The sequence below is a fragment of the Nesoenas mayeri genome (assembly GCF_963082525.1).
Source record: "Nesoenas mayeri genome assembly, chromosome: 11".
Classification (NCBI taxonomy): Eukaryota; Metazoa; Chordata; class Aves; order Columbiformes; family Columbidae; genus Nesoenas; species Nesoenas mayeri.
Window position 1 is genome coordinate 10907052 of NC_137563.1, and position 22938 is coordinate 10929989.

At 41.2% G+C, this 22938-nt stretch overlaps 1 protein-coding gene across 2 annotated transcripts in view; it reads right to left on the bottom strand.

The window, feature by feature from the left end:
• Positions 1–22938, bottom strand: part of MEGF11 (multiple EGF like domains 11) — a gene marked incomplete at both ends in the record, with an annotated part of 192074 nt that overhangs the window by 17371 nt on the left and 151765 nt on the right. The window contains 8 exons of one of the 2 annotated variants that reach the window (XM_080351244.1): positions 2164–2282; positions 7649–7882; positions 8025–8153; positions 10651–10779; positions 11488–11616; positions 13933–14061; positions 18222–18356; positions 20941–21087. In XM_080351244.1, coding sequence (XP_080207370.1) covers positions 2164–2282; positions 7649–7882; positions 8025–8153; positions 10651–10779; positions 11488–11616; positions 13933–14061; positions 18222–18356; positions 20941–21087 — 1151 coding nt within the window. The remainder of the gene's footprint in view (positions 1–2163; positions 2283–7648; positions 7883–8024; positions 8154–10650; positions 10780–11487; positions 11617–13932; positions 14062–18221; positions 18357–20940; positions 21088–22938) is intronic. The other variant, XM_080351245.1, reaches the window with a different exon arrangement.

Genomic DNA, 22938 nt, shown 5'->3' on the forward strand with positions numbered 1-22938 from the left:
TTGCTCACCGCTGTGTGCACCGAGAACAGTGGCAGGGGCTGTAAACGCAGCCAACAGCGCGGGATGGCTGCGCCTGGTGTCCTGACCCGGCTGAGCCATGACGGGGCTGGGAGAGGAAAGCAGAGAGAGCAGGGAGGAAAACAGAAAGAACAGATAGATGGCTGGGTGAGAAAAGAGAATAGGAACACAGAAATGGGAGGAAAGAGAAAAGATAACAGAGTGAAGAGAACACCAAGGGAAAAGACAAAGACACAGGAAGAGTGAAGAGGACAAGAGGAGCATGGGAAGTATACCAGAAAGTTTCAAACTGGAGCGGGGCTGCACGTCCCCTGGCCCTGTTTTGTATTGTCCCTCCGCCCAAGCTCTGAAAGAAGTCCTGGAACAGCTCCAGCCCCTCGCCTCAGGGCACCATCTCCTTTGAGCACAACATTAATACATCTCAGGCTCTGGCTCAGCAGTTCAGAGATTCCTCTGCCTTTTTTTTTTTTCATTTTGCATCTGCGCTGGTTCCTTTGTGACCTCAGCTGGCACTATAAAGAAATGAATCCTCCAAGTACAACGTGTGCACATTTCCCTGCAGAAAGTGGGAATGGCACCAGACAAACCAATTTGGAAAAGAAACTCGTTCATAAGGCCATTAGGGGCTTTATATTCTCTTTTGTCTTAGTTGGCTGGAGAACTGCATGGACAGAAGCAGCATATTTTTGGCCATCCTCAGCTATTCAGCACTGCAAAGCATTCTCATGAATAATTAAGGTGGTGAGAGATCTAAAGGAAAAGTCAGGCCATATATTTTGATAGGTGCCCTGAAAATACCAGTTCCATTGGGTTTTCTTGTTTATATATCAGGACAGACTGCTGACCGACCACTGACAGACAGACCTACATCAGGGTGAGCAGCTTCCAGGCGAGTCCAAATGCATCACTTGGGTTTTAAACCTTTTCAGCGGCTTAATATTTGAAGTAGCACCATGACAAGATGGCACTGCAGGCTGGGAAACCAGGAGAGGTGCTTGCTTTGACCTTTTCTGAATTCATTTAAATTACTGCAACAGGATTAGTGGTCCAGACCCACACTCGTGGTGTTCATCCTACATTTGACATTATGAACGTTTGCACTTTCAATTTGGGGACCAAAAATGCACGATGCAAAGGGACCATCTACATCAGAAAGCATATTTACACATCTGTCTAAACTTCTGAGAAATCTCTGGAGCCAGCCTTTTTATTACATTTTAATGAGATTTTCTTTTAATAACCGAGAAATGACTTACAAGAGCACATGAAGACATATTTTTGCATACCCCGTCTCGTAGAATAGTGTCTTTTTTGTCTTTTGTTCTCATGGCTTTCCCATTAGCAGAGCTACATTTGGATTAAGGTGACACACTCTGCAAGCCCCATCATTTTTAAAGCTGACAGCCTTGATGAAATCAATTGTATTTCCTTTTTCCTCTGCTCCTTATCCTTTGCCCCACGTCAGCTTATTAAGGCTCTAAAGGAAGAGCGGTCTTACCATTTACCATATCTAGACCTATTGCTAAAGTGGTGAATTGAGTCACAGTGTAGTCCATGAGTGGTCCTGGGGAATCAAGAGCAACATGTGATAAATGAGGTACTCCTGGATGTTCGAGCAAGATGGTCTGAAAAGCTCAGCTGGAGAGCCAGAAATAATAGCAGAGCTCTCAGAAAGCTCTTGGACCAGAACAGTGTTCAGAAGCACCTTGGATCCCTTCTTGCATCTATTTGCTTGTCTAAAAGTAGGAAATTTGTGTGGCTGCTGATGTGGGAAATAAAGATGTAGCGAAGTTAGATTACTGACTTAATGCTTCATCAATTTACTTTTGTTGTATTCATGCATAATGACAATTATCTAGTTATTTATCTTTTCTGAGAAGCAAACATATTTCACAGTTGCTAAGACACCGAGGCTTATTGACCCAGACAGGCATGTACTGCAACTCCAGTGACCACGCACAGATTACGAAGACACACACACAGGGGAAAAGAGACTTTTTGTGTCTGTTAGAGCTGCCATGTCAGGAACTGCTATGCTGGAGTTTTAAATAATGCTGGCGGATAACAGGATCCAACAGGCATCGCTTTGGCTGATTTCCTTGAACTGATAAGAACATTGCGACAGCGGGGTGGGATAATATCTACCTTACTGGAGCTGTTTCCATCCAGATTACTGGTAAAGAAGCGTGAAGTCACACCACATGAGAGAGTGTGGTAGCTTGGATTGGAAAAACAATGTACACTGCCGCTACCTTGAGATATATCTGGGAAGAAAACAAGTCATCACAAAATACTTTGGCAGCCATAATGATTCTTAAGAAACTGAAAACATGTTAGAGATGATCAAGGTTAGAAAACCGAGTAATGGGTGTTATAGAGTATCTCCAGATGAAATCTGTCCTATATTGTCATGGTGTGAAGCTCTTGACTATTAGCATTAAATATGAGATAAAAAAGCAAAGTATTTGATTAATACAGTGTTATCTTTTTGAAGATCTTAGAAAAGTCATTCCTAGCAGTCCGGCTGCTTTGCAGATGAGGAAAGAGACGCAAAACACAAGAAATGCACTATCTGTAACCCAGTTTCTTCCTTAAACACACATAAGAGCTACTGATGAGAATAACCCCTGTAAGTTATGAAACATTTAATTAAAACTGTTATAAAAAGGTAGTTAATATTAGAAATCAAGGTGCTATAACCATACTGAGGAGTCCAAAACATTTTACACAACTTTTTTTTGTGCAAAGGCTTAGCAAAACAGAAAGCTGTAGCACTGAAAGACAAACTTGGGCAGTCACATTGTTATGCTTAGAGGCATTTCATCTATTTCCTTACTTTTACTTATGAACACATTTACCAAACAAAATAATTTACCAAGAAATGCATCATATTTATACTGGAAGTTCTAATGAAAATATCAATCCTAATCTGGTTCCATCTTAATAACAAATTGATAAATATTTCAAAGTAGCATCACAAGAAAGGATGAAAAATTTAAACCGAAACCGCCTGATTTAAACAGCCGAGTCCTGTAAGAAGTAAATAAGTGGGTTAGTTTTATTAAACCATGGGCTTAAATTGTAGGCAGAAAGGTTAGTTATAGGAAACACCTTCACATGGCTAGGGTAACGAAGTGCTGGGGTGGCTTTAACAGAGATGGTTAACGAAGGTGGGCAGGAGATGGGAGAGAAGGACAGGACCTGCTGGCACTCCTACCCACTCACCATCCCGCTTCTCACAGTGCCCTCTGTGCTTCCATCCCTATGAACATGCACTTTGCTTTGCTGACATCTTGTGGAGATCCAGATTGAGCTTAATTTACTGCAAAATATCCTGTTTTGAGTGAATGGGTTTATCTGCAGGGTGTGTGTTATACAAGTGCCGCGGCAGAGGGAACGGCACACATGTGCATGTCTGACCCAGCACTTATTTTTTGCTGAAACACACAGAGCAATTTTTGAGGTCAGCTCTATTTTGTAGTAAGTGCAGAGCTTTTTAGTTCTACTTATTTTCTGAGGTTATTGCCAACAAAATATCTCAGATCAGGGTGTGATTCCTCAACTAAAATCTTTGCATTTAACTTCTTCCAGCACAGCAGCGAGGCTGCCAGGACTTTACCATCTCCCCTAGCTCTAACTCTGTGATATTTGCAATAGAATTAACAAGCAACAGATAACTCTGGGGGTCTGCAAATGAGAACTGGGGCTGGAACCTGAGCACGGTGATCAGTGTCTGCCTATCACAAACACAGCTGCTCACACAGAGCCAGGGGAGCAGAACTAATCTACACTTCTTACAAAATTAAATACAGACAGTTGAATCCATGTCTTTCTGCTCTGGGGGTGAGTGTTGACGGCTGAGTCACACCATTTTTCGGCTCTGCCTTCTCCTTCAGCAAAGGAGCAGAGGGACATTTCGCTGCCTTGGCTGTGAGATAAGAGGGCAGAAACTGATGGTTACCGAGAGCCAGCTGACACATTACGAGTTCACACCCAGCTTATCTGGCCATAGCTTGTTTTGTGCACCCAAAATGAGCCAAACGAAAAGTCTGCCAGACTGCCCCGCTACTTAGTATGGTGCTGAATTAATGAATCTGAGCTTGGACACAAGTCTGCATCAGCAAAAATCTTTTCTTCCTTCACTGCATGCAGCACCATATACTCAGAATTACTCCTTCTACGGAGTTCCATTTGGTCGATATGTAAGTACCCACTCAGGCTCACTTACCTTGATAGCACAGTTCGTTTTCTACACATTTACTCATGAAGCTCTTATAACTGTTGGCTGTAAATACATCAAATTCAAATCTAATGCTATCTCAGTTAAAAAAAAATAATCAAACAAAAAAGAAACCACAACCTACAAAACCCCCTCTCTTCCCAAATATGGGAATTTTATTCTGCTCTGAACAGTAAGCAAAGACTTCAATGCCTAAAAGAAAGGGAATTATTTAAATTAAAACAAACCCCAAAGGTTATGTTAAGGTTAAACCCAAGCTTCTGCCCCGAGGTGACACAAAGAGCCCTGGTCCCCATCCCGCACAGGACAGCGTGGCACGGAAACTGGGCACAAGGCAAACCAGGAAAAAAGGGAATAAGTAAGCGCTCTGCAGTAAATACAAACCCAGGAGTCTCAAGCTACAAAATGGAATGGTTTTCTTCTTTTTCTGTGCATCTTCTCCACCCACATGGAGTGTTGCTGGGGTGGCTGAAGTCTCCAAGCAGGAGGGTGCACTCTGACACCTCCTACTACACCTCATCTGCAGATCATTTCTGTAAATGTCTTATCCAGGCTGCAGGATCCACAACACTTTATTTGTACCAAGCTTTGATTAGGTTTTGGCTCTCAGCACAGGATTCACTCATACCAGAAAGTTCGTGAAGGCTTCGAGGAGACCTCAAGCATCACTTCAGCCCACAACCAACCCTGTGTGAAAGTCCTGAAAGGAAATCTCTGCTGCTCTCCAACACTATGGGATAGTTTGCCCTTCTGTCCTCATCTCCTTGAATTAAACAGTCTGCACTTTAAAATCTTTTGTTGGATGCAATGTACTGTTCTCATGCTGAGGAGCAGCATTTCGATTCCAGGCTTATTTGGGAAAGTCTGCTCTCAGATCCATGTGCTGTGGTTAAGCTCTCCCAGCATGGGTGGGTTTCTTGCCCACTGGCTGCTGGGCAGAATGTCTGTTTTGCTGCCACATCCTTCATCCACAAATGCAAAAGAGTCCAAGGGCTGCCCAGGGGGTTCCCCTTCCTTATAATCTCTCTCCCACATATGCACGGATTATCAGCATCAGAAGAGCCAAAGACGTAAAGAGCAAAAACAGCCTCCAGAAATAAATTAATGTGCTGGAAGAAATTACTGCTGCCAGGAGCTAGGGATCTGTGTATGTGACTCTATTCAGAAACAACAACAGGAGTAAACAAGCAAAACAGCAACAGGGGTGATTCAGGTTAATCACAATTTTACACCTCATATAGGGCTGGATCCTGCAGTCATTGTTCAGGTGGATTTCCTGCCAAAGTCCATGGGTTTACATGGGATTATAGTAATTGGGTAAGTACACCTGCATAGTATTCTGCCCTTAATGCACATATAGAACTCCAGGTGAAGGTTGAAATCCCTGTTACCTCTATGTAATACCACTACTGTCCTTCAGCATCCTCTGCAACGTCCAATTGCACACATGGACTCACATCCACATGTGTGGTTCTTGCCATCCAGCCATGCTATGAGTCTCTATTTCTTATCCAGGATCTTGTCTCCGTTTCCATCTCCCCATTTTCTGCTGGGGAAGATGCACATCAGCATCTTTTGCTTTTTTCCTGCTCTATAGAAGTGAAGGGCTAAAACCAGCTTCGGTAAGGCCCAAGCCAATATGAAAGAAGTGGATTGCTGAAAAGTTTCGAGCATCTTTCCATGCCAGCAGCTGTGATCTGCTCTCTTGGAACTTGGAGCCCCACAGCCGCTGAGATGTGCCACGGAGCTTTTGCACGTTCACGGTCTGGCTCTTCAAACGATGTTGAAACGACAAATTTCAGGCCAAATAGTGCTGGCAATGAGCCAAGGAACAGACACACCCTCTCTGGCAACACTTTCATAAGTTTCTTACATAAATGGCACAGCGTAAGCACAAGCCTGCAAAGCTAAAATTTACAAATAAGAGGCAACGGGAGGAGGTCCAAGGGTGATTTTTCTTCCCCATCTTGTAGCTCTCAGAAGAAAGAATGCTCTAGTACAGGTCTGAGAGGTCTAAATATGACTTCAGGCAATGGTGCATCCTGGGCAGGGAAGTCCGTCCAGAATGAAGCTTCCAGCTCTCGACCCTGAGCCGGCACAGAAGCCGAGTCAGAGCCAACAACAATTGTGTGGGCCTGGGGCATTCAGATGAGAAAGGAGAAAGAAAAAGGAGATGCGGGACTGGGACAGCAGGGCTGCAGAGCCAGCCTCAGCCTGTTTTGGGAGCTTGTATTTTGTATTCAGGAGGTTGTAACAAGGTGGGTTTGGTCTTTTTTCCCAAATAACAAGTGATAGGATGAGAGAAAATGGCCTCAAGTTGCCCCAGGCGAGGTTTAGATTGGATATTAGGAACAATTTCTTCCCCAAAGGGCTGTTGGGCATTGGAACAGGCTGCCCAGGGCAGTGGTGGAGTCACTGTCCCTGGAGGGGTTGAGCAGACTGAGATGAGGTTCTCAGAGACATGGGGCAGTGCCAGGGGCGGGTTATGGTTGGACTCGATGATCTTGAGGGTCTTTTCCAACCAAAATGACTCTGTGATTCTATTTACTCAGACTTACAGTTTCAGCCATTTAAAGGGGATGAAGAAGTGAAATGCAGTCAGAGGGCAGCAGCCCCGAGGAGATTCCCACAAGAGACAGGTCAGAGGAAACACGAAGGAAGTAAAGCCATCTCCTATCTCCTATCTGGCATCCTATTTGATATTGGCCATAGAGGAATGAAGAGGAATGGCATCATTAAAAAGGAGACCATGTCCTCCAAAGTTAAGCCAATCTGTCAAGAAAATCTGTCCTCCATAGCAGTAGCAGAAGATAGAAAGAAGCAAGAAATGTGATCTCAGTATTACTTGTTTGTTTTTTTTAAAATCTTAAAGAGCTTTCCTCTTCCTCTCTCCTGCTTCCACCAGCTCCTGTGAAGAAAATTCACACCAGCTGTCTAGACGATGGGGACTGGTCTGCACACAGAAGTGAGAACGAATAGGAGGCCTCAAATCACAAACTGCAACGTAGGCAAAAATAAAACCTTATGATTGACCCAGTCAGCCCCATTCCTCAAGCAAAAAAAGTCATCTTCTGAAGGTTTCACTAACAGAAAACTTGTCTGCACTGCAGTAGGAAGGCAGCTGATTCTAAAAATAGAGTTGATGTATTCCGTGCAGCATATTCTTGCCTAGGTATATCCCATATCTTGTTAACTTTCATATATAAACCAGCTTAAACCAGTTTTAAGTTATATATGCTTTTCTGTCTATGTTAAGTGTTAAGAGACCATGGTATTCAGGGGAAGAATTGTAATCATTTTTGAGGCTCAGTACCACATGTCATACATCACAGAAGCTTATATTTCCCCAACATATGAGTCTATATTTGATTAACATAAAAAGACCCTTACCAGAAAGTGAGTAATCTGTATTAGTCATCCTCATGGCTGGAGTATAAGATACACTTGGCATGTCATGGCCCTTCTCCTTCTGTTTCCGTCGATACCACACAAACAGTGCCAGCAAGACCATAATAATTAGAAGGAGAATAATAATTCCAATGATTGCTCCCACTGAGTGCCTCTCTGATCCAAGAGCAGGGCTAATTTTAGTATAGGGGTTTAATTCTTCCATCATAAGAGCCGCTGTTAAAAGTAATTCATAACACACTGTAAATTGAATCATGCATTTCATTTCCGAATTACTATATTTTCAAAGCAAGTACGTCATTGGAGGGGGAGAGAGAGAAAAAGAGAGAGAGTTTTTACAGATAGAGTTTCACTGTACCTTGATCACACCGGATTCCTTTGAAGCCTGGACTGCAGTAGCAAGTACCTGTGACATGGTCACACGTGGCATTATTCATGCATTCGCATAGTTGTTTGCAACCATAGCCAAATGTTCCTGGTGAGCACTCTGGGAAGCCAAAGAAAAACAATGTAAAGAATTCTACTTTTTTTTTTTTTAATGGCTGAAATCCTTGCCATGGAAAAGTCAATAGAAAAGCCTCCCTGGTTTCAGTGTCTCTAGGATGACACCGTAGTGTTTGATTATTATTTTAAAGCAGGAGATAAATGTATTTCATGTACAACTTGGGTTCTTACTTATTAAGCTGTAACTTTCTGGAAAAGTCACATGAGACTTCACAAGGGTGAAACCAATAATATGTACAGAGACTTTAAAAGGCTTGATACATATTACAAGTGTTCAGAATTTAACAGGGCTTGAGTTCAGAAGCTGCAGACAACATTTTGAAAGACCCCAGTGTTCTCCACCAGCTCTGCATATCTTTTTTTATGGGGGTAGTTGCAAATAAAAGTTTTAATGTACCTTCACATGAAAACAATAGCCTTTTACCAAACAAATTCTGTGTGCTTTTATACTTATCCCTATTAGTGCTAGAAGGTGAATATAACATTGTAGGTAGAATTACAGAACTGAGCATCTGAATGGTCTGATTTGCTCTGCTTCTGTACTAGGATTCCTGATATAGGAGGAATTTCTATCCTGTCTTTGCACTTCTATCAAAGACAAAATGATTGAATGTCCGGCTGAGAAATTTATTCATACAATTACCATGATGGGCTATTACAATAAATCTGTAGGCAGCTTACTATATGTCTTGAGGCACTATTGAATAATAAATTGAAAGAAACAACTTCTGTCAAATCCTACTTACTTCTATTGAGAAGGTGCATTATTGAACGCACACACACTTGCTATGATTCCTTAGAATATATATTGCTTGTTTTAAGATATGACTTCTTGTGTGTCACTGCAAATGTTTGGCATAGCATGGCAATGTCGTCCCAATTTCAGTCTCTAAGTAACTTCAAGTAGCCAAATTTTAAGTAATGAACAGCAGCCAGCATCTGTATAAAGATTTGCAGTGTGTATTAAAGTTGTGCCTCTTTCTTTCATCCGCAGGTCCCCAAACAAGGAAAAATAAAATTATTACAATTAATGCTCATTCTGATATTAACCTGTAGCCTATTTGAAATTAATCAGGCCTAAATATTGGGACTGCACTGCAGAAACGATGTCTGCATGTAGGCATTTCATCTACAGTGCATCCAACAGTATTCTGAAAAGGAAGAAGTCTGAATGAAGAGATACTTTCAGACTAAATAGGAAAAAAACAAACAAATAAATACATTTATAGTCTGGATAGAGAAGAAAGCCTCAGGCTTTGTACAGAGGTCAAATTACAAACACAGCTTGTTGCATAAATCTGCTATGATGCAATTCTGGTGTGGAACTTCTTAGTTTCCTATTTTATTTATGGTTGCAGGAAGGGTGTACACAAATTCACAGTAAACCGGCCACTTACAGAGTTAGTGATGCCATATGTAATCCCCACATGAATATGAGCATGCAAATCTGGTCCTGAGATACAAGCTTTGCTGAATGCAAGTATGTGCAAAAAGAAAAGATTTTCCTGAATTTAGGTACATGTACAAATACTTTCCTAAAGATCCATGTAGTAAGCTACAGTTAAGAAGCTTTCACTTGCAAATCTAGCAGGAATGTTACTGTATTACCTTCCTGCCAAAAAAAAAGGAACAGAACCCTGTGGAATTAATGCCTTGGTAAGATGAGATGGATTTCACCCTGCATTTAGAACCCAAGTAAGTGTATGAGAATTTTCTTTTGATTTACTATACTAGACAAACAAGTAATTATTCAACTACAGCACATACAGTTTCCACTACCCTTTGTTCTTAAAAAAAAATCCATTTGGCACAGCGTGCTAAATATGCCAGCAAGACATTGATACCAATTACAGTAAGATATGCCAGCACCCTTGCAAGGTAATTGAAGTTCATTGTTAAACACTTGTTCACTGCTCAAGTTAAACACAGACCCTTCCAAAAATGGCAAGCAACTTGTTTTCCTTGATCTGCTTTCACTGTAAAGATGAATCTTTATTTGGTCCACACCTATAGCATAACAACTTATGCAAGAAAACCCCTATATTCCTAGGAAGGCAGAGAGCAGAAAGGACTTTTTGCTTCTAACTCTTTTGTCTTCCTTCATGCCTAGGAAAACCTGATGCTGTTGCTCTCAACAGTGTTAGCAAGGCACGATACAGCTTGTATTTTTCTATTAATTAGGTACAAGTTGTTCAGGAAGGCTACAACCAGTCAGTACTAAGTGCTCTGACTTGTTTTTATCTCACCTAACTTTAGGCTGGGAATGGAAAGGCCTAATTTGCAGAGGATTCACTGTATTTCTTTACACTTAAGCAGCCCAGCCAGCTTCCCAAAGATGCCTTCTTCTCCCTATGGATTATATAAGGTGCCTGGGGTTACTGTCTTGCTGACATCTCATTTAAGAGCCTATTTCTGCAAAGAATTCTGAAATATACGCTCACCGTAGAGAAAGAGAAAAATGATGTAATGCTGCTACTTACTTTGCTCACATTGTTTGCCTGTAAATCCCGTTCTGCAGGTGCACTGGCCAGTGATGTGGTCACAGTCCGCTCCGTTCTGACACTGACAAACATTGGCACAGTTCTTTCCATAAAAAGCAGCTGGGCAACCTTTCAGGAATCAGAATAAGGAAAGGCGAAGAAATCAGCTGAAACACAAACTCAGTTGCGTTATCAGCACAAAGTCTGTAGGCCTATAAATCTATGGATTTTCAGCCTCTGTATATTTAATAACATTTATTTGATCATCTAAATGCAGAGATACTATGACAGCCAATTTTCTTGAAGTAGTGTTTCTCATATCTTACAGAATTGCCTCTTAAGTGCTTCAGAAGAACAAAAATTTGACCCATCTATACAAAGTACATTTTCAAGAAGTCAAAGAAGCCGGCTAAACAGAAAGTCTCTACAAGGCCAGAGATTAACGAATTACTTGTGAGTGAAAGAGCCTTCTTAAAAGGCTCACCAGAATTTGATCTCCTCTTTCATACAGCGCTGATAATTTGGCACTGGTAGGTTGAGAAATCTCCAACATTTTCCTAAATCAGACCACATATACTGGAGCTTTAACAAGCAGGGACATAGACTGTAAATTCTGACAATGAATCAATAATCTAAACGATCAGTCCCTCCTTTATTGAGTGCCAAAGGCATTAAAAAACCCTTGAAAATCTTCAGGACTATTTTCTTTGGGGTGATGTGAAGTTATCACAAGAAGCAGGTGGTTTAAGAGAGAAGATTGCAATACTGGGAACCGACACGAGGTCGCAGCACATCCTTGGACAGATGCCCTGGCACAGCCGTGTCTCAAAAGCTTACGCTGAGTGCAGTAGAGCCCGGTCCAACCATGGGTACATCTACATTCTCCATCGTAAGGGCTGCACATCGCTCCATTGTGGCAGTTGCAAGAATGAAAGCAATCAGGGCCCCAAAACCCAGTGGGACAAGCTATGGAAATAAAAAAAGATTCATCAGCTGACTGGAAAAAAATAAAAGCATTGTCACTGTGTTAGTGCTGTGGAGGAACAACAACAAAGGGAGAACCTGGGAGACACCAGCAAAGGCAGAACTTTGCATTGCAGAGCAACCCCTAGCAATGACAGGTTCTGCCAAGGCGGCGATCGCTTTGCAGACCTGGGTGCCAACCTGCAGCCTCACCCGCGCCATCAAGTCCTGGCACAAGGGAGCTCTGCCCCATGTAAATCAGGTGTCGGGATCAGGTTTTTGCTGCATATGGGCACTGAGAACCTCTGCAACAGCAACTTGACACCACACTACTCTAAACACCACTCTCTCTGCCTCGCTGGCATTACCTGTGAAGATAATTTTCTCAGGGCTTTAAGATATGGAGGTAATTTAATTTTCCTTTTGATATTCTGGAATTCTTGCATAAAAAAGCACAGCTATTCGTGGCTTACCTTTGCTATGCAATCAACTACTAAAATTATCACATCCATTTGAAGCATAGAGTGCTACTCAAATTACATAAAAATGTAAAGAAAACTTCTTACAGTGTGAATTCCCATCCACAAAATCAGATTGCTTTTGTTGATGGGGCTAATATTAAATTAAAATCTCCAGGTCTATTATATATTTCAACAAGTACACTATTAATACATTTTCAAAAGTTATTTTAAGCCTCCCTCCAAAAATGAATGCAGTAAGTTACAGTCATTAGTGCCAGACTAAAAGACCCAAAATGATGATAACCCTTCAATATAACAACTATATTTTTGCTTTAAAAAGCACATTGCTTCCTATTAAAGACATGAATTAATAAGGCATAGTTCCCAGGAAACTTGAAAGTACAGAAACCGTGCCTATTTCCACGTATGCCATTGGCTCCAATTCTGACGATAAATGCAAGTTTCTGGCATGTGACAGACATCTCTAAAGCCAGAGTGAAAAGCAAGAAACCTTCCCCCCCCCCACCATGACGTAAATCAAACAAAAACTCACTGAACGCACACAATGTAAAGCCGAGCAGGATTTGACCTAAAGTATACGCACTATAAGCAACCAGAAATACTTTAATAATTCCTTTGTAAGCCAGAGCTGCAGGGTCCGTTAGCATCTCCAGGACTGGCTCTGGAGCTAGAATTATTAATATCTCCTTTGCAGCTCCATCTCTGGGTCATTCCAGGTTAACTGGTGCGGAGGGAGGTCTGACTGAAATAGCCAGTATGGGACTGGCACAGGGAGGCCGGTTCTGCAGGAGCCTGGTGCGAGGCCAGGCTTGCGCTGGGAGATTTACACTCGCTTTACAAGAAGGAAACAGTCAGGTTCCCACTTTATTCATCCAAAACACAAAATAGCTATCGCCAGGTCCTTCTGCCTGCTAACCTGGAAACTGCTGCTGCTGAACTGGCCTGCCTCACTCTGTAAGAAAAAAACATCTTTTTTCAAGGTTAACAGAAACCAACAGTCATTTCCCAATTACACGGCTAAATATAATGAGGAATCTGGGGAGCTTTCCGTGTTATTTTTTAAATTTTTTTTTTTTTCCCCCCATTTTTGAGAGACAGCAATATTCTGCCTGTGGAAGACACACAATAAGAGCAAAATTACAGCCGTCTGTTTTTATCCGATTCCTACTTTATCACTTGAAGTTTAATATATTTTACTCTGGAATGCTGTCTAATATGCTAGTTGTATCCTGAATATGAAGTAACATTTCTGAATGATAGGATATTGCTTCCCTCTGTGATCTATCTTCAATTAAGGGATGCTCTCAGGAAATGACACTTTGGGATCAGCAAATGCCAATCTTCTACCTGGGCAATTTTCAAGAAGAAATCTCCAGCCCTTCAAGCCCACATTGACTTTTACAATTAAATTACATTTAATAGAAATATTTCAGCTGCCTAATTTCTCAATTCTAGGGGCTCAGTACATGGAAACATTTACTAGTTAATAATTTCTAGTGTAATAGCCGAAAGAAAATTATTTCAAAAAATAAATAAAATAGAATCCAGCTAGAAATTAAAAGAGAGCATGGAGTTTTCTTTTCTCATAAGAGCTTGTGACCTCCCTTTCCTGTAATAGAAGCTAGTAACAGCTTCTGCACATTCCAAATGCAGAAACTAATTCAAGCCAGAGCTAACTTAGAGTAATTAAAAGAAACAAGCTATAAAGTGAGTAAGACACTGGTTGCTGTAATACTTCAGGGATTTCCCCAGAATGTCTTTAACTCTCAGAAAACTCTGAACAGGAAAACATGTTATTTTAAAGCACAGGGTGAAAAAAAAATAGCACTTTGCTTACTCTGAGAGCAGTCGGTCCCTATCCAGCCTGGGAAGCACTGACACGATCCATCCATCGGATTGCACGTCCCGTTCTCGGTGCACTGGCACACCTCAGCACAGTCCTTCCCGTATTTTCCACTGGGGCAGACTGGGAAAATATAAGACTGTTTACTGAAGGCTCTTCATAATGAATATGAGGAAGTTGTCAGACTTAACATTTAGCAATTAGAGATAAAAATAATTACGACATTTTTCTTCGCTGAAGTCAAATGGGCAAAATTCTTCCACAAAGAAGGAAAAGGCAGAAACTAATTCAAGTTCATTTTGTTTGCTTACATCCCAGGTATAAAAGTAAAAGGAAAATGTCACCTCAAAATCTGTTTTTCTGCTGAGAAATGAATGTAATATGGTTAGGACATTACAATTATTAAAGGGCATTATGGAAGGATGAAAGGAAGACAGAAAACACAGAGAAAAGGGGTTATTGGGAGAGGAAGAGAACAGTAAAGCTGAGGAGAATCCAAAGTGTAGAAGGAAATGCAAGTAAGTGGTGGGAGGGGATAGATCTGGGGACTTGGCCAAGGGGATCCCTTGGAGCTAACCCTGACATAGGGGTCTGCGCCTGCTCAGAGGATTTCAGCCTCGACAACAAGAACAAAAGTAGGAAAGAACATTTTAAGCCAAATATAGGCCTAGTGAAGAAGTCTCCAGCAGATGAAGAACAACGAGGACTCTTACTTTTAGGTCTGATCCCTAGAACCTGACTCCTTTGCATTGTACAACTGATAACGACAGTAATAACGGACCAAAAGCTGCAAACCTTAGTGCCCCACGTGCTGGCCAGACGTACCGGCCATGGGTTTTGCATGAGGAGGCAGTGCCCATGGAAGGGCTGCTGGCAGAATAGCTTGCAAGAAGAGGCTGAAGGAGCCGTAGTCCTTTCCCCTGCTATCCCACGAGCACCACAACATGCACCATGTGACACTGCAGAACTGGCTATGCCAGAGCTCCTACTGCATCCCTGTCCTGATTCCTTCTGCATCAAAGGGCGGTGAGAGAGGCAGGGGCCTTTGCTACTAAATACACTTGGCTTTGCTAGAGATCAGCTTTCAGCAGTCTCCCAGATTCAAATCATGCAAGTAGAGAGTAAAGCAGGAGCAAGACTGCCACTTCCATAAGTATTTTTACCATATAAACCTGGCAGAAGAGTGCTCCCACAAATAAACGCATCTCCAATTGCTGAAATGTCACGCTTGTCTTTTGGCACCCATCCACCCACTCCTCTCCAGTACCCCTTGTTGTAGTAAGTGTTCAATTAGGTTGCAAATGTCGTTTCCAAGGATTATATATATGTTTGATAGAGAGCTGTCGAACAGATGTGCTGCATCCTAACAATATCAGTGTCTATTCCTGTTTGTCCACCTCACTTTCTCCTGAAGTTGGAAGAAAAGAAACCCTAAACTTTTTTCAGAGTCATCTTCTAACAGCCTAAGCACAGTGACATAAAACTAATAGGCATGCAGATCTTCAGCCACCCACCAAATTATTGGAAATCTTTAACGTTAAAGTTGATGGAAAGCTCTGCTCAGTAATGAATGAAATGTTTAATTTCTGTGTTCTTATTGGCCGTGTTCCCTGACAAAAACAGATGTATTTTCAAAACAAGATAAAACATACGGTCCATCTTTGCAAAGAATGTAACAGATGGAACCGGACTTGTATGCTGCTAAATAATGGTGATGTCAAAAAAGTGATTAAGGCACCTCCCTGAATTATGCAACTATTTTACCACTTCAGCCATGCTCACTTTCTCATCTGTAGTCTCTACAGGTGACCTCAATCTATCCTGACTGTGAATCAGTCTCAGATTGAAATCCTGAGCTGTGATTCATTTGCTTTTGTACAATATGCCATCCTCTAACCATGGCAGAAACCTAAGAACGTGCATACTATGGTTTTCTGCATGCATTTCTAGATACTACAGACTTATCTGCAGAAGTAAGTAAAGCTGGTTTTGGCTCTAAAAATTATGTACTAAACAAAATAGTTCTTTAACTGAAACGAGATAAAACTAAACACAATATACAGACACAATGAAAAGAACAATACACAGACACAAAGAGAAAAAATGAGAAGGAAAGAAAAGCCTTCATATCACAAAAAGAGCAAAAACTGAAATGATCTGTCAGCCAAGCTTCTCATACACGCTACACCATTAGTCAGTTCCAGCGCTCTATACAGAGCAGTTCAATGCAATATTTTTATTGCATCTTTAAGATGGAGATAAATAACATCACTTAAATGAAGGCAGGATTTTTATATGTACAAAAAAGTAGTTCTCAAAAGACTTACTTAAAATAGGAGCTGATATGCACTGCAACATGGAATACTAATGAACCAGGAAAGGATTTGTGATGCAAGTGCCAATGCTGACAAACGCAACAGGTCATATTTCATAAAAGAAATGCTTTGGTTCCGCACAGTGTGAGCTACCAGAGGAGTTCCTACCATGTGAGCACCTCCTGTCTCCATGAAATATAAGAGCATGATGCCCTCCAGAATGGCAGCACAGAGAGATTACAAACCCAGTCCTGCTCAAATTGTTGTTTTTGTTAGCTGAAGTCACCTGTTGTGGATTGACACAGGGACTCTCTTGTAAAGATGTGAGATCCAAATATAAGTACTTTTTCAAATGCCTCAAACGTTTTTAAACAAAGCTGTAAAGTAAGGACTAACACGGCTAATTCTCTGGGAGCAATCTCATTGTACAATGCAGATAGCGATGCTAATTAGCTATAAAAGCTCTGAAGTGGGGCCCCGAAATCCCCTGTGGGATGTCAGGTGTGCTCTAGCAGCAATAACAACTTATTATCAATCCATCTTGCTACATGATTGTGAAAGATATTAATAAAACAGCTGCTTGGTTGTTTGATGCTCAGAATCCTTAGCACAACCATGCCAACCTCTGCAATTTCGGAGGTTGCACAGCTCCTCATGTTCACGTGCTGCTGATAGAAGAATATTCCTGCTGCCAGAAAAGAGACAGCACAAGGAGATGAAAATCCAAAAGTGAAATCTTCGTTTCACGTTTTTCTAATGGAAAACATTAATTAGCATTTTTCTTTCTACAAAATAAAGTTACATGCTAACTCATTATGACAAACTGCAGCACAAATTGATTTTAATTAGGACATGAATATTTTAAAATTAATTTGCTGGATAGATGATCAACATTTCAAAGTAAAACCAGAAGTGCTGAACATCTGAGCAAAAATAAAATAGTTTCCTTTAGAGGATAATTAGCCCTGCTTACGCTTTGAAATTTGGCTAACTTTTCACATAAAATGGACAAATTCACTGAAATATGTTCATTTTAATAAATTAATTGGTATAATGTTTAGTTGACTATACGGCACGGGAAAAAGAAAACATGCTTATATTTAATCTATGTTTAATGATTGTGCATAAGTGCTGTCTGCAATTTCTAACTTACTGAAAAGCAGGTCATTAAAAAGTGTCACTTCAATTTTCACAGGGATGGTGACTTCACATGGGCAGTAACCACTACAAATAAGCTCTTTTAAATCTGTATGTAGAAAATACCCCTGGTAGTACACAATAAATGAGAGTCTGCAGAAGACTCGAATGATTTTGTGGGCAGTTTCAGGATAGACTGAAAATGGAACTTGTGGTTAAAAGTGGACCAACTTTCAAAGGTACAGAAAGGGCACGGACATTAGGGGGAGTTTAAGCTACTCTTCACCTGTGAAAATAAATTCACTTTCACCATCTCATTGTAAATTTTTCTGTCTCCTGCAAGTGTGTTTGGGTGTGCATGATTTTAGGTATTCCAAGTCAGGGCCCAGACAGTGTAAATAAGGTTCTGTGCATTTACTGGGTGTTTGGGCTTGTGTATCTGAGCTGGCCTTTACCTTAACCAGTACCTACACCTCCCGCTGAAAAAGAGTACACGAAGGTACCATCGACATTTAGGGTACGACAGGCTTAGCAGAAAGGAAAATTAAACCATTGCATAGCTGATATATTTACAGCAGGTGTCTCATCCCATATTCATTTCAGTATAGAGCAGCAGACTTGTTTTATTTATGAAAGCAGGAGCACATCGTATTTACAAAAGGTTGACTAAGTAACTATTTGCATTTTACCTCTGAAGTAAAGAATTTCTTATGATCTAGACTGCTGCAACAAGGGAAAAAAGGCAGGAACCTTGTGATCCCTCTTGCTGCAAAGTCGCAGACACGGAAACTTAGGAAAGGAGGGGGCACTTGGGGGTCTTGGGCTCGGTACCTTGGTTGCAGAGAGCGCCGAAGAATCCAGGCAAGCAGTCGCAGTGTCCCGACACGTGGTGACAAGGGCCGCTGCTGTGCACACACTGAGGGCACGGCTGGCTGCAGTGGTGGCCGTAAAAGCCGGGGGGACAAACTGCGGGCAAACCAAAATAATCTGTCACAGGTTTTCAGAAGATTTCTCATTGCTGCGAGCTTTCTGATTCTCCCTCTGTCTTAACCCCAAACCAATATTTCTTCATTTATAAAAACACAATTTTTTGAACAGCTGAAATTATGAAGCCTGCTGAATTATTCCACTTCTAATAAAGTGCAAGCCCTGAGTAAAACTGCTCCTGTGGTTCAAATATTCACACCATCCTAACTCATTTAAGTCCCTGGCCATTTAATAATATAGCTGAGCTCTCTCAGCAGCCGTTCTCTCTCAAGACACTAATTTGAGTCTCTCTAGCCTGCTCCAGCTAAACTCTTTTACAAAACATGAGAGTTGAAGATGTTTCAGACCTCATAGCCCACTGGCAGATATGGTTAATACCTCATAACGTGTTCCACAGGCAGGAAAAGAAACACTCGTGCACAGACAACAGAAACTCAGAATGTCATTTTCTTAGGAAATTAAGCTAGGAAATCAGAGAAGGTGTATTAAGAAATGCTCAAAATTTTATGTCTAAACAACTATTGCAAAAGCCGATTTCTAAACATATTAGGTGCAATACCTGTGTGCAATTGGGACAGTTTATACATGCCAGTGCAGGAGCAGCACCCATCAGTGACAAACAGAATCTAAAAATGGTAATTACAGTAACAGCATACAAAATCACCTAATTTGCATCAGTAATCACACCAGATAGCTGAGTAAATTGGTCATGAACTGTGTGCTTGATTTGCTTAGAAGCTGGATTGAAATTATTATAGAATTCGTCCATGAAGTATAGGGCCAAGATTATGCCTCAATATCTCTTATAAACCTGTGTTGTTGCTTCTAAGCACATGTAGAATGAAAAACCACCTACCATCTAAACATTCACTGCTATAGATAAGCACAAAGAAATGTTAACTTGCAGTAACTGTAAAAATAACTTTATATGTTTTTATTTTTACTCCTGTCATTCTCTGTTATACAGTTCTGGCTCAGTGGTTACTGTATCATTCCGTTTTTTTTTTTTTCACCAAATGACAATTCTTCCCTTGGTCCCCATATCTACAGAGGGTGTCAAGTTCTTACACTACTGCAGATTTCCAGCTGGAACTCAGCTGACAGGTTTGTTGATGATGCACTAGCTACAGAACAACCTGGATCATTCCTGGAGACACTTTGGCATGCCTAAGAGCAGTAAACTATCCTGGTGTCTCATGGAATCCTGATTACACAGAACAAGCTGGCTGAGTATTATCTTCAGCACTGCCCTTTACAGGCTAAATTCTGTTTCTAAATGAATTTCCAAGAGAAAAAAAGGAATGATTCTGAGAGCAAACTTAGCAGGCTAAAGCTACCTTTACCTGCAGAAGTGTCTTGAGCCCCAGTCTCACAGAAGAGGTGGGAGCAAGCTGAATTCCATGGCCATATATTCAAAAGAGGCATTTCCCCAGTCAGGAGGAAAATTTCTCCCCATTAGTTCCTCAGCAAATATCCTCAAGGAGCAGCCTGCTGACTGGAGTTGCAAGCTGGGGATACGGTTTGCCCCTTGTAGCCTACCTGCCATCAGCTGATAAAAGAAAGCTGGTTTTTGTCATCTCAGAAAGGTCAGAAACCATTAACTTCTGGAAGTTTCTCACTCTTAGGGTTTCAAATTTGTAAAACAATTTCTTCCTCAATTCCCTGAAGCTCTGAACACCACATTTTAGCCTTGGAGAGAGGTTTTACAGCTACCTAGATATGCTGAAGCACCTGGAAATTGGGGTTTATAATGGAAATGCTTATAGGCCATTAACTACAGCAGTGCTAGAGGTCATCGTTATAATGGCTTTAAATAAAAACTGTCAGCTACAAATTATTTTTAGAGATGAGTGTGTTCTAGTGTCAAGTGTAACTGGTGAAATCAAAAGGGATATATGAACTGGGCATGCATAATGTCTTACAGGAAGAAGAGCTGCTGCAGAAAAGGAAGACAAATCCATTTCTTGTTTACACAGGAAGAAGGCCACATGTAGTGGATCAGTGAATAAGGGTCCCTAAGGGGCAAATGCAGCTTCCCAGATAAAGTAAATGAGGGGATTTTTATGTCCTTGGCACATTTTAATATGTAGCAGCAGAGCATCTGACAGGAGCTGTATCAGGCTGCTGTGTTTCTTTTTCTGGTATAGAAGAAAACAGTGTCTTGTTATTTTGATAGCCAATGTTCATCCACCCATCATTATATGATGGGTCATAGGTGGCTGTTTAATAGATATCTTATAGTTTACCACCACTTAACTGTAAAACTGTTTTTGTCCAGATCCTCTCAAGTTTGGTATGTAAAGGTGTTGCTCCCTTCAGGTCACCTGTGACACCCAGGTGCTGTGGAAGGCCAGAAGAAGAAACACAAGGCATAACGCAACACAGTAGAGTCTCAACTTCTTGATCAAGAAACATTCTTTCAGGCCAACATTTGCCCTTTGGAGGCTATGGCCTAAACCACCTCAGAAACCTGTGGCTCTGTCTGGTGTTATAAATGAGCATTTCTACCTGCTTTCCTTTTAACACCCCATTGGGTGTTAATAGTTTAATAGGAAAACCTTACTTCTCTGGCACAAGGGTCCTCTGTATCCTGGTGCACAGTCACAGGTGCCATCCTCAGGGGAGCAGGATCCCCCGTTCTCACAGTTGCAGGAGATGGAGCAGTTTGGTCCCCAGCGGCCCTGGGTACATGTATTGTCACAGTGGATGCCTGAAGATGGAAAGGGACACGTCAGATGTCACACAGCTCACTCTGCTCAGTGATCAAAGAAACATTTGGCTGGACTGATACCTCACAGTACATCACAGAGCAAACAAAGGAGCCTAGAAGGAAAAGAGCTATCCTTTTATCTACTTAATAAGTGAAAATTAAGAAAATGCCAAACAGGTGATTTCTGCAGGTGTTAGTGGGCTCCTGCTCAGTCCTTAGCACCATTAAAGAAACTCTGCATGTCATCTGAGAGATGAAGGTCAGGAATTGCTTTAAAGTCACAAAATATCTCAAACAACTGGTCTGGAAATATGCAGTTGATTGAAGTCTGATTACTTAACTGTTGTGAACTGGAGGACCAAAAAAAAGCAAAATCAGGGTTCTGCAAAAACCTATCCAGTGTTTAGATTCTTGAACATATGTAAATTCAGATTAAAGCAGGCTTAAAACACAGTGCTCTGGGTTATTGTGCACAACCCACACCCACCCAGAGCTCTGAGTTCCATGTTAATGAAGCAAGTTCTGATGGAGTGAGTGGCCACATGTGAGCACCAGCACTGTTTGCATGTTCGATGGAGACTGAGACCTGCCAGTCTAGCTCCCAGTGATTCCTGGGGTTGTTGTTTGATATTTATTATTATGAAAAGCCAAGCTTGGAAACACTGAAAGAAGCACATAGAAAGCTTAACATGAGGCTCCTGGCATTGTTTCAACTGTTTGTGTTTTAACTGGCGACTTTTAAAAACAACTTCGTGCTATGGCTTGTTGTGTATGCATGTAATCTAAGGATCTGATCCTGCACACCACTACTTGTCCGAGAGGCTCTTACGCCACAGGGCAAGACAGTACCAGTACCTGTACCTGCAATTAGAAGAGCTATTTGCATGATCAAGGGCTCCTTAGATTGAAAAAGCTTTGCAGGACCATGAACTAACAGAGACATGAAGCAGTGCCAGCTGCAGGGAGCAGTGTTAGCGGCAGCACGCTGCAGATACTGATAAAAACAGCAAAAATGAATCACAGACCGGCTTAAAAATCCTCCTAACAACATTACCACATCGGGTGCCTTACAACTGTGCCGCCAAGATGTGATGAGATGTACACGGGCCCTAGCTAGACTTTCAACATGAAGATGTTCTTTATCATCCATGCACATGTCCCCGCTGCATAATGGGATAAATGCAGACAAGGGCTCGGCCAGAGGTTGGATTAGTGCACAGCTAAGGAGAAATACAACCCCGAGTAATTTCCTCCACCTCTGATAACTTCATCTGGATGCCACAGGTAATGGACTGTATTTGTGAAGCTCTGATCTGTACAGTCACCAAACTTTGAGGATTATTAAATCAGCTGAAAGTCATTATAAACACACTTACGGTGCAGTTTCAAGTTGGTTTTATAAATCTCTGAAGTTAATACGGTAATAAATACTGCAGAGGCAAAATTTCCCTTTTCTGAAGATTAATCACACAATTATAATGTCCCTTCCTAGAAAATCTTAACCGAGTCTGGCAAAAGTACAGTTTGAAATGGGTTTTCTAGTAATACATGATCATAGCTTTATTTATAAAGAGGCATGGTCCATGCTGCAGAGCTTAATAAAAAACACATTAAAATACAGTAAAAACATAATACAAGCTCAATTTCTTAATATCTCAGTAAATAAATCTGAAAAAAAGGAATGCAAAAAGAGACAAGGAACATCTGTACTAGTAAAATCAAGAAAAACACTTATTTTAACATATTATTCCCTACTCCCTTAGAAATCAAATATACCCTTGGATTACTTAAATAGTAAATGTTATGTGTGTGCATTTATGTAATACAGCAGCTACGGTGCTCTGTAATTAA